The sequence below is a fragment of the Lepidochelys kempii genome, chromosome 1 (assembly GCF_965140265.1).
Source record: "Lepidochelys kempii isolate rLepKem1 chromosome 1, rLepKem1.hap2, whole genome shotgun sequence".
Lineage (NCBI taxonomy): Eukaryota > Metazoa > Chordata > Testudines > Cheloniidae > Lepidochelys > Lepidochelys kempii.
The window spans coordinates 106,168,111-106,180,604 of NC_133256.1; the positions used below are offsets into that span (position 1 = coordinate 106,168,111).

A 12,494-nucleotide genomic window follows, 5' to 3' on the forward strand; every position below is an offset into this window, starting at 1 on the left:
CAGCAGCAGGAGAATGCTGTGAAGCTGTTGCACCAGGACGAGGATACCGCTCTGTTGGAACAAGAGGACCGGTTCCTGGATCAGCAAACCCATGTGGAATGGCAGGAGAGGATAATTCTGCAGAAAACCAGCAGTGGCAAGAGAATGTAAGGCTGGGGAGGGATACCTTTTTTGAGATCTGTACAGAGCTGCCCCTAGACCGTCAGCAACAGCATACCAACATGCAGTGTCCCATACCTATAGAGAAGCAGGTTGCCATTGGCTGTAGCCAACCGGTTCAGCACGAGCAGATCAACCATGGGGGCCATTCTTACGCAGGTCCATTGTGTCATCAATATGGTACTGTCTCACCATGTTATAAAGCTGGATAATTAATGCTCAGGGGATTATTGATGGCTTTGCCTACATGGGAGTACCAAAGTGTATGGAGGCAGTTGATGGAACCCACATACCTATCATTTTTCCCTGCCAGGGTGAAGAATTTATAAACAGGAAGTGGTGTTTCTCCCTGGTACTCAAAGGATTGGTTGACCACCCCAGCAGGTTTATAGACAAAAATGCAGTTAAATAGAACTGAGTTCCGAAAGTCCATCCTCAGATGGACCCTTCTAGATCACCTGCATTTTTGCCTATAACCCTGCTGGGGTGGTCTGGAAGGATCCAGCTGAGGATCTTTCGGAACTCAGTTCTATATAAATTAATGGAGAAAGGACTGTTTTCCCCCAGGACCACTATGGACATTAAGGATATGGAGTTTGGTCTGGTTATTCTGGGTACCCCCGCTTATTCTCTGATGTTCCGATTAATGAAGCTGTACCAGGCCACTGGGACAGAAGAAAGGAACATTTTAACCATTTCCAGTGTAGTTGCCTCATGGTTATCGATTGTGCATTTGGCTGTTTGAAAGGCAGGTATCAAGGCTTATGGAATGTTTGAAAGCAGCAGAAAAAAAACCATCCCGACCATTATAGCTGCATGCAGTGTTGTGCACAGTATTTGTGAGACCAAGGAGGAAAGCCTTTAACAATGCGGGAGAGGCTGAGGCTGAAGCCATTCAAGCAGCCAGCAAGGCAGAGAATGCTAACCCCTGGGGGAATATTGTCAGGGATGCCTATGGTTCGTATTTTGAGTCTTATGCTTGAACATGTGTAGCTACATCCTGTTACTAATCTGTGGAGGCAGGGGAGGAGTTGGCATAGACTGTGAGCAATGTAGTATTGCTTATGGATGGTGGAAGCAGGATGTTGCCTATATACTTTTGTAAAACCATATGAATTATTTTAGCTTTATTTAAAGGATTTTAGGTGTTACATGCAGTGATGAGTCATAATGGACCAAAATGGATTTTAAATGTTTTTATTAGAAAACAACAATAACAAAACAAAACAAAAATGAATTGAACTGATAGATGCATAACAATGCCTTTCTTTTAAAAAAAAATCGTTTACAAAAAAATCTACTGACTAATCAACAAAAGGCAAACCTTTGAAGAAAACAACCGTGCAAACCAAAGGGAAAGTGCAACAGTGCAAACAGTGCAAAAAATAAGGTTGTGTGGTGTAGGCTTAAAATTACAGGTGCATATAAATCTTCCCTCTGCCTCATCTTGTAGAGGGGATTCTGGGCAGCAATTCAAAAATTTCAGGTGTTTTATAAGACTCAAATGATCTGGACTTCCAGGAACCAGTGTTCTTCATGGGCTAATGTTGGAGCTGAGTGCCGTATGGCCTTTGGAACAAGTGCTGTGTGGTACAGTGGGGAGGAATTGCTGCTGGTCCTATTGGCCAGTGTTGGCCAGGAGGCTGAAGGACATGGCCGGGTCCTGTCTCAGAGACTACTGGACCTGCTGGCCTAGCAGGAACATGTTTTATAGTAGAGCATCCTGGCTCAGGATAGTGTCCATGAGTTGGTTCTGCATCCCCATCTTTTTTTATGCTTTCCTTGGCCACTGCCACACTGTCCTTGGCCACTGCCATGATCTCCTGGGACAGCTGTATTTCTTTTCTCCCTCAGAGTCATCATGTACCGCTTCCACCTCTAAGCCAGTGTGCTCTTTTTCTAGGACTCTGCCATGAGTTCTCCAAAGATCTCATCCTGTCTTTCTTTTTTAATCCCCTCAGGCTGGCCAGGCTCTGAACAGTAGATAGAAGCCTTGTCCTTGTGACTGTGGGAATATGGAAGAAAAAAAAACAGTTGCTTGTTGTTCACATTTTGGAGAGGCCATGATAGAATATTTTTTAGTATGCATATGTGACTATACCTCCCTAAGGTTCTTCCCAGTCTTGGGGAACCTCAGGGATAGTAAGAACTCTGAGTGTGAGTTGGCATGGGGTGCCTTGGAATTTCTGTCTGCTCTATGTGGTATTTGCCACGGTGTGTTAATAGCTTAGAGGAGTGGGGTGGGTTGGAATTATGCTCCTGTTTTGGTTTGGAACTTCTGTTTGTTCATTTGAGGCATTTTATGGTGTCAGAGGAGGTGAGGGCACTATGGGGGGACATTGGGGTTGAACTGGACAGTTACCCCCTCTGTATGTCCTTTACGCTGTCCTGACTCTCGATGACTTTAGGGTGAGGCAGGTGACTAGGAATGATCTTATTCAAAACGGCAGAGGGCAGACCAGTGAGACACACTCTGATATTATTGAGCAGAAGTACTGTAGGAGTGGAAGGGGCTTTCAAGCTATATTGCGGTGGGTATGGATGTGCAGCTATTCCTTATAATGTGCGAACCAAGATCAAACAATTCCTCAGTCTTACGTTCTGCTTTATTTCTCCTGTAGAGATGCAGAGAATGCAGAAAAAAATAAATAGGGTCCTGCAATGATTGCCAGCTAGAACATGTGTTAGAGGGCATTTCAACCTCAGCAGGGAACAGTACTGTTTGTAACTGGTATCTTTTCTGAACATGCAACGTCAATGTCTACCTCATGTAAACTATGAAAACTAGCCAAATGTCTTTTCCTCTAACCACTGTTTTTTCCCTATTATTTAAATGTGCTGCTGGGAGTGGGGTAGGGTAGAGGCTGCACTTGTGCCATATGCCAGCCTCCATTGTGGGCTGGTGAATGGACTAGGACATGGGGTTTGTTCATTGGGCAGGGCAGACAAGGAAAGAGGAAAGGAAAATAGGCAGATGGGCAAGGGCTCTCCATGCCACTGAAAACTGTTGATAGTTGTGTCATTAGCATGAAACAGAGGCGAATTGACTGGACAGAGCAGCCGTCATTTTAGAAACATGTATTGGTAGGCTGGGCAGCATTGGATGGAGAGAGGCAGGTGAGAGCTGGAAACTCAGAAGGTCATCTAAAATGGCTGTGGCCATGGGGCACCTGGCATAGAAGGTAGAAAAGCAATATAGCATAGTAATAATAAATTGTAAAACGATGTATTTACATGGCAAAGTTTCCTACAGGAGAATCTGCCTCTTTGATACTGGCCTGAGTTTCTGGCTGGGTTCAGGCTCAGCTGATGCAGGATAGGAATCAGGATGCATTGCAGCAAGGTATAACAGCAGCTGGCTTTCCAGCTGGCCCAGCATCAGGGTTCTGGATCCCAAAAGGATCCTAGCTCTCAGGGGACTGCTCCTTTCCGGCATCTTCCTGCTCATCCTTTGGTGAGAGTTGCCAGTCTTCCCTGACATGAGGGAGAGTGCAGCCAGCAGGCTCCACATGCTGTCTTGGACGAGTTGTGCTATAATTGTGTAGGATCCAGTCCAGCTCATCATGAAATGGACAGGTCACATGGTGCCAAATTGCCTCCTTTTGTCCCTCATTTAATGTATTTATTCCTGAGCTCCTTGCTTTTTATCTGGCACTGGTCAATATCCTGGCTGGTGCCTCTCTCAAACATCTGCCTGGCAATGTCCACAAAAAGGGCTTTATTCCAGTGACTGGCCACAAGAGCTTCCCCAGTTTCGTCTGTTTTAACAGCCTTGTGTTGACAAGCCCATTGTTAAATGTGTGGAATGTTTGGGATCCGGGCCATGGCAGGTGGGAGATGTTAATGTGTCGTTGCTGATAGGGATTACCGCTGCATGTGGAGAGTGTATGTATGCCTGGGATACACTGAAATTTGGAGAAGAAATCCTAGGTTTGTGTAAGAAGTGTACATTGTGTGCACCTCTTAGTTTAGAAATATATACAATGGTTGTAGGGTTGGTTGGGGCAGGTGGACCATATCACTCTACGGCTTCGCATGGTATGGAAGTACTGACTAAAGAGGCCTTTTAAATTGAATTGTAACTGTGATATTCACATCATACTTTTGTTACTTCAAAAATATTTTTTGTCCTTTTCTAGACAAACCTTGTGAAACTGCTGTTGATGCATCAGGCAAACCCCAGTGTTCTCAACTGCAACGATGAAAAACCCTCAGGTGGGTGATGATCCATTAATGTTATTTATGTGCTAATAAATGTGATAGTCCTTTATTTTTCCCTCTCATCATCTGTATACTGTTGGCTTAGCCCACCATACAAAGAGTAAGTTGTGTTGTATTGGAGGCATGTGAATGCCTCAAAGCAAATTTTACTGCATAATTCCACCACAAGAATGCATCATGTAATTTTAAAGAGACTGACTCAAGAAGTTTTGAGAGGTTATGTGTTCATGAGATACTGCTGTAGTTGGGTTGCTTTTCACCTCTCGCCTTTGGGTTATGAAGATGTGGCATTATGCAAGGATCAATGCCTTAAAGGATCTTGTTAAAGTTATAGAACAGGTGATGATTTATTCAAGAGTATGTATGTAGCCCTTCTGCCAGTAAGAGTTGGCAGCAACAAGGGCTGGGTTCAGTATCTAGGGGTTCCTTTTCAACAATACAACACAAAACCAGCTCGAGCCCCACCCAGTGACCTGGGACAATTACACACCACCCTCTGGGCGCCTCAAGCACAAAGTCTGAGTGTAGCAAAAAAAATTAATAAAAGGAGGGAAATATCTCAGCATTAATTTGGGAAAACACTGCAAACAGGGCTTGTAAACATAAACCATGAACAAAAGACCACTCCCCAAATAAGTTGGGCAGTGTCCTTTTCCCTCAGGTTCTTAAGTTCAGCAAAAGACCCTTTAATGTGCCCTTCCCTTCTCTGCACCCCACTCACAGTTGTTGTCCTTGGACAGTGCAGACCCAGAGTTCAGAGGTTCATCTGCAGAGTTTACCTCCCACCCTGGGTGGAGGGGGGGAGGGGTAAGGAGGCACCTTACTCCTGATGGCTGATTGCTGCGCCTCTCTGCCAGCCATGCTGCTGGCCAATCGCTGCACCTCTCTGCAGGGCTTCTTTTAGGCCCTCTCCACCAGCTGCCTGGCTGGCTGATTACTGCACCTCTCCACTGGCTGCCCTGCCAGCCAGTCGCCGAGATGTCTTCAGGCCCCATCTCTTAACACAGCTCTCAGTGATTTCAGCTGTTAGTGGGGGAGCCTCACTGCTGGTGCACACTGGACAGTCTCTTGCATCAGAGACACTGTCCCAAAGCAGGTCTAACACTTAGACGTAGGTATCAGTAATTTCAGCTCTTCAGTTTGTAACAAGTCTCTCAATTGAGTCTAAATTAGCTCTTTTATTACACAGTGAAGAGATGACAAGTCAAATGGTGTCGAAGGCCCTTAAGCAGGGCCCACACCACCAGGTACAAGTACCTGTCCCTACCCACTCTCAACTCACTGGGCTTTGAAACCCATGTCCCCTGCCTAGCGATTACCATTTAGTTGAGGGTGAGTCTCTCAATCAGGATATGCCAAATACAGTTCTGCTGCCCTTGATTCATGCAAGGATAACAACCCTTTATTACTCCTGCCCCAATAACAAGGATCCAACACCAGCCAAAAATGATCATTTGGGCAAGCAAGGCCATCATAGGCAGGGTGGGTGTACCCATGCAAACAAGATTAGCCCCTGAAGTGCTCTTCTGCAGCTCATCACTAGATGTCGGGGAGAGCTCATTCAGACTCTGCTTACATGTATTTTAAAATAATAACATTTCTTGTATACTTTATGTAATCCAAAGTCATCCAAAAAACCTGAGAACATAATATAAAAAGATCCATGCATCAAATGTCTTCTTTATAACTTTTAGTATTATTTTTAGCATACATTTGATTTTCTTATTCCTTTGGAGACTTGGTTTTGGTGGTTCCTGTCTTTCTCTACCTCCCCATATCCAGAATTAGATGCTACAATGTCGGATGCTCATCTCCATGATTTTCAGAGATGCTCAGGATTGGCAGGCCATAACCGGTGAGCCCTGATCAGGATATCATGATCAGCTCAGTTATCACAGGGAAACATGTTTCCCAGTTTGCTGCAACCCTTTATTTTTGCAGAGATGGCCGTCCCTGGTCAGCTCTGCAGCTCCTTTGCAAAAACTGCCTCTACCCCTCCTCTGAGGGTCTTCCTTTTTCCTTCTTCCTCCACCCACCAATTAGCCCATTGCTTCTCCAGGGTACATGGCTGCATGCTGCTTCTGCTCTTCATATAGGTTGGCACAGCAGCAGCTGCTAAATGAACCCTGGATGTTTAATAATGTTGCAAAAGCAAAATGTCGCAAAAGCAGTTTACCCTGCTCCATAGTACTGCTGCTTCGAGGCATGTCTCTAGCCCACTAGACTCAAAGAGCAGCACTGTCATTGTCTCAGAAGGAAACGTCCTCAGAGTAGATATGAGGAAATTAATTATTTTGAAATTGGAATGTATATAGAATATAGAATGAGAAAATGGAAGTCTAGTACTGTAAAAAACTGAAGAGTCTTATTGGCAGGCTAGGAGAAGTAGTGTCCTCAGCATAAGTCACCTTATATATAAGGCAACGATTTTGTCACGGACGTCACGGAAGTCAAGGATTCTGTGACTTCCAGAGACCTCAATGACTTCAACCTGTGGCACCTGGGAGCTGCAGGCAGCAGGGCCCCAGGAATTTTGAACCGCCGTGGGTGGCAGGGGGGTTCTCTGCAGCTCCCAGCCCCTGTGGGGGGCCGGGAGATCCTGCATCTCCCAGTCATTGCGGGCCATGGGGGGACATCTGGAGCTCCCAGGCCCTGCAGGAGGGAGGGGCCCCCCAGAACTCCGGGCTGCTGCACTCCTAGGCATGGGTGTCGGGGTGACCCCACAGCTCTGAGCCACAGGCAGTGCAGGACCCGCAGCTCGGAGCCAGGCCTCCTGCCTTCAGCTTGCATTTTGTCATGCATATTTTTAGTAAAAGTCACAGGTTTCCATGAATTTTTATTTGCCCGTGACCTATCCGTGACTTTTACTAAAAATATGTGACAAAATCTTAGCCTTACTTATAAATAAAGTATTAGAGGTGAAGAAGGCAGATACCCTGGAGAAGAGGAGCAACCAAAGCAGGGGTGGCCAACCTGAGCCTGAGAATGAGCCAGAATTTACCAATGTACATTGCCAAAGAGCCACAGTAATATGTCAGCAGCCCCCCATCAGCTTCCACCCCCACTCCTAGCGCCTCCTGCCCACTAGCAGCCCCACTGATCAGCACCCCCTACTCCCTCCCTGCATCTCCCAATCAGCTGTTTCATGGCATGCAGGAAGCTCGGGGTGGGGGGGAGACGAGCCAGGGCACAGCAGGCTCAGGGGAGGGGGCGGGAAGGTGTGGAGTGGGTGCAGGGCCTGTGGCAGAGTCAGGGGTTGAGCAGTGAGCACCCCCGGCACACTGGAAAGTTGGCACCTGTAGCTCCAGCCCTGGTGTCGGTGCCTATACAAGGAGCCGCATATTAACTTCTGAGGAGGCTGGCCACCCCTGAACCAAAGAAATATCTAGTTTCAGAGTAACAGCCGTGTTAGTCTGTATTCGCAAAAAGAAAAGGAGTACTTGTGGCCCCTTAGAGACTAACCAATTTATTTGAGCATAAGCTTTTGTGAGCTACAGCTCACTTCATTGGATGCATACTGTGGAAAGTGTAGAAGTGTAGAAGATCTTTTTATACACATGCTTTGCGTGTATAAAAAGATCTTCTACACTTTCCACAGTATGCATCCGATGAAGTGAGCTGTAGCTCACGAAAGCTTCTGCTCAAATAAATTGGTTAGTCTCTAAGGTGCCACAAGTACTCCTTTTCTTTTTTTAAAGAAATGTCTAGTACATTAAACAAAGCATTATTATTAAAAATCCTTCTGTGGAAGTACAATACCTTACCTTCTGAGGAAATGTTGCAATGAGTGAACATAAGCCAGCCTCTTATCTGAAAACTTAAACCTTAACTCAGAATATTCAGATAGCACAAAAAACAAAGTGGCTTTCAGCACTTCAATTTGTGCAAATCAATATACAATTTTAAGTGTCAGACTGATTTGTGGGGAAAAATATACCAAGAGCTTTCAGTACTCTCTTTTGTTCAAAAACATTGTTTAAATATTGTTTGCACAGTTTTTGTTGCCATGTTGGTCCTAGGATATTAGAGAGAAAACGTGGGTGCTCTGTGTAGCTCAAAAGTTTCTCTTTCACCAACAAAGGTTGGTCCCATAAAAGATATTACCTCACCCACCCCATCTCTTTAATTCTTCAGTTATGGCATTCAATATTTTTATCTTCCTGTAGTTCACATAATATTGAATAGTTTAGCTCCTAGTAGAATGAGACTGGCTTTGAAGTTTTGTAATCAATGATGATGTAATTTCATACTGAAGGCATCATACATTTATTTTTTCTGAATAACCTAGTGCACTATTTTTGATAAATATCAGGAGCAGTGCTTGTCCTTTTGACAAAATGTTGGTATAAACTTTTGTTAAATCTTAATCTGATCTGGAGTTTTGAGTCAAGGAGGGTTTTGCTGTTCTACTTTCTTTTGCCTGATAGTCTTGTTATGCCACTATCTAGATATTGCAGCTTCTGAATTCATTGAGGAAATGCTGCTGAAGGCTGAAACTGTCTGGGAGGAAAAAATGAAAGACCCTTTATCTGTTTCTACTTTATCACAAGAGGAGCCATATGAAGAGATCATCCATGATCTGCCTGCACTTTCCAATAAACTGTAAGTTTTTTTTATTGTTCAGTGTATTAAAGTGATAAAATGCTGGGGCAAGATTTTCCCATAGATTGCAAGCACAGCTGATGGGCTAATTAGGTTCCTCATTTTAGAAAGTTGATATATGTTTCTCCCCATCTCTACTAAGTTTGCTTTAATTTTGTAAATCAATATAGGCTGTAAGGTACGGTAAGAAGAACCTAATGTATTGTTATGTTCCTCAGTAAAAATTCCTGGGTTATTTTAGGAGAATTACTGTGGGGTACCATTTTAGACTCAATCATGCTCCCATTAAGATAGATAAGAATGAACTGGTAAAACTACCATTGACTTCCATAGGAGCAGGGTCATGTTCCGAGAATAAGAATAACAGAACCGCCTATGGACAGAAGTAAAGACTGCTTCAGGTAGTTACTGATTGTAGTCTGAATTGTACCACATATGGTAATTCAGGTGTGAGGTGGAGAGAATGGTAGCATTCCACAGAATGAACTCAGAGTTCAGTGACTAGGTGGAACACAGATTCAAGTCTCTCTCTTGACAAAAAGTTGGATTTTGATCTTTGTTTGTATTCTTGCAAATTTTAGAAGGGGACACTCTTAAACTTGGGAAAGGTGGTGTAAACTGGGTGGGTGTGAGGGGGGTTATATAGCAGTGAGCAACAGGTTTGGTCCCTTAATTGCTAATTTCCAGACATTGTAATGTGTGGATTTTTTAAAAGGTGCAGATCATTTATAAAGAAAAGTGTAAGATTATTTCTGATTGCTCTTTTGTCTGTGTGTTTGTATAATCTTTTCATTTTTTTCTACATAAAACAACTAAAACGCTTATACATAGAGTAATAAAATAAATAAAGTTTAATGTATAGATTCATAGATTCATAGATATTTAGGTCAGAAGGGACCATTATGATCATCTAGTCTGACCTCCTGCACAATGCAGGCCACAGAATTTCACCCACCACTCCTAAAAAAGACCTCACACCTATATCTGTGCTATTGAAGTCCTCAAATTGTAGTTTGAAGACCTCAAGGAGCAGAGAATCCTCCAGCAAGTGACCCGTGCCCCATGCTACAGAGGAAGGCGAAAAACCTCCAGGGCCTTCCAATCTGCCCTGGAGGAAAATTCCTTCCCGACCCCAAATATGGCGATCAGCTAAACCCTGAGCATATGGGCAAGATTCATCAGCCAGATACTACAGAAAATTCTTTCCCGGGTAACTTGGATCTTACCCCATCTAAAAACCCATCACAGGCCATTGGGCCTATTTACCATGAATATTTAATTACCAAAACCATGTTATCCCATCATACCATCTCCTCCATAAACTTATCGAGTTTAATCTTAAAGCAAGATAGATCTTTTGCCCCCACTACTTCCCTCGGAAGGCTATTCCAAAACTTCACTCCTCTGATGGTTAGAAACCTTCGTCTAATTTCTAATCTAAATTTCCTAGTGGCCAGTTTATATCCATTTGTTCTTGTGTCCACATTGGTATTGAGTTTAAATAATTCCTCTCCCTCTCTGGTATTTATCCCTCTGATATATTTATAGAGAGCAATCATATCTCCCCTCAACCTTCTTTTAGTTAGGCTAAACAAGCCAAGCTCCCTGAGTCTCCTTTCATAAGACAAGTTTTCCATTCCTCGGATCATCCTAGTAGCCCTTCTCTGTACCTGTTCCAGTTTGAATTCATCCTTCTTAAACATGGGAGACCAGAACTGCACACAGTATTCCAGGTGAGGTCTCACCAGTGCCTTATATAACGGTATATATATATGTATATATTATCACTGATGTTTAGTAGTAGTTACAATTTATGTTCCATAAAGAGTTTACAGACTATATAAGAATCAGGAAGGAACAGACGAAAACCAGGAAATGGTTAACCCTTTAAATTCAAGGTTCCATGTTACACTGTCACATTTAGGAAAGATTCTATATTTAGTACATGGTAGATCTGGAGCGTTTATTCCAGTTTGGGAATGTGTCTGTAGCAATCACTAATGTAGCTGGATGCTGGATAGTCTTGGGTTTTTTGATTGAACACTAGTTCAGTGCTAGTCTACACTGGCAACGTTAAAGCACTGCTGTGGCTTTAGGAAAGAGCTCTCCCAGCGCTCCAAAAAACCCACCTCCCTGGGGGGCGTGGCTCCCAGTGCTGGTTCTCTGTCTACACTGGTTCTTTACAGTGCTGAAACTTGCTGCGCTTTGGGGGGTGTTTTTTCACACCCCCTAAGTGAGGCAGTCACAACGCTGTAAAGTGCTGGTGTAGACAAATTCTAATCCCATCTAATCCTCATGGTGAAGATAGTTTGAATAAGAAAATCATTTTACATAAAACTTGCATTGTGCTCAATGAATAAGTAATCTTAACAATCTTAAAATAATAAAGTAGTTCAGCTTTCAAAGTGTCAAACATTGGTTTTGCATTACAAACCCTTGAATTTAAGATAGGCTTTTTTGTTTTCAGTGAAAACATTAATAACACCATTATTGTAACAGTGATGATTTTTCGTTTTGTCATCCTCAATAAACACAGAACTGAAGTGAAAGTTATACACATACCAATCATTTTTAACAAACAATTTTCAACCTGTATCCTGCAGTTTTATGTGATGTGCCATTCTCAAAAACAGCAAAATGGAGTTGCCTGGCCTGAGGGCAACCTTACCTTTAAACCTACCTCTTTAAAAAAAAAAAATTGTTTGCTAGTTGGTTTTCCAGATGACTCCTATGGTTATCAAAGTATCTCCAAATGCAGCCAATAATATTTTTGATTCTCTGAAACCGAACAATAGCTGAGTTTTAAAACTTGACACATTCAAAATTTTGGAACTTGTTACATACATAGTCTTTAGCAAGGAGTGCACAATATGCTAAATTGGAGGTGAGGGATGCTTTAGGAAAAAAGTTAAACATTGTCATTCTGTGCATGCACAAGAAGGTATATTGCTAAGTTCTGAAGTCACCTCTTCTACTTAGGTGCATGCATGTGAACTGAATTTTTCTGGCCATGTGCACTTTTGAAAACAGGCTAACTAGAAGCTGAAGTTTAGCTGTAGCACATTGACCTGGACTCTTCCTGCCCCTTGACCAGCCTCCCATTCTTTATTCTCCTAACAGCTTTTTTGTTATGCTTGATCATTAGATTATGCATTCATTTCAGATTTCCTGTACTCTGGAACTTTGTGTCACAGATTGCACTCTGCCTTCCAGAGCTATCAACATTTGAAGGACTTGGTTGGGACACAGCACAGAGGCTGTGCGATCTTCTCTCCTCATCCCTTGCTTCCTAAAATGTAGAGGAAGAGCATGACTCACTGAGAAATTTCCAATGGTTACCATTTATACGATGATAATGAAAATAACTATTGTGGAATGTGACCTTCATCCAGAAATACCTGTAAAAATTCATTGAAAAATTAAAATAACTGATTCTGAAGATGAACCATCTGTGGAAGATGAAACTGCCTGACTTTATATTCTCTTTCCCCCTTTCTATTGATCTATGTTTG

At 43.1% G+C, this 12,494-nt stretch overlaps 1 protein-coding gene across 8 annotated transcripts in view; it reads left to right on the forward strand.

Annotated features, from left to right (window-relative positions):
• The window catches only part of MYO16 (myosin XVI), a 607,668-nt gene that overhangs the window by 291,794 nt on the left and 303,380 nt on the right, over window positions 1-12,494 (forward strand). For 7 of the 8 annotated variants that reach the window (XM_073349543.1, XM_073349573.1, XM_073349563.1 and 4 more), the window contains 2 exons: window positions 4,299-4,374; window positions 8,829-8,982. In XM_073349543.1, coding sequence (XP_073205644.1) covers window positions 4,299-4,374; window positions 8,829-8,982 — 230 coding nt within the window. Of the gene's footprint in view, window positions 1-4,298; window positions 4,375-6,159; window positions 6,236-8,828; window positions 8,983-12,494 lie in introns of those variants that run through there. The other variant, XM_073349582.1, reaches the window with a different exon arrangement.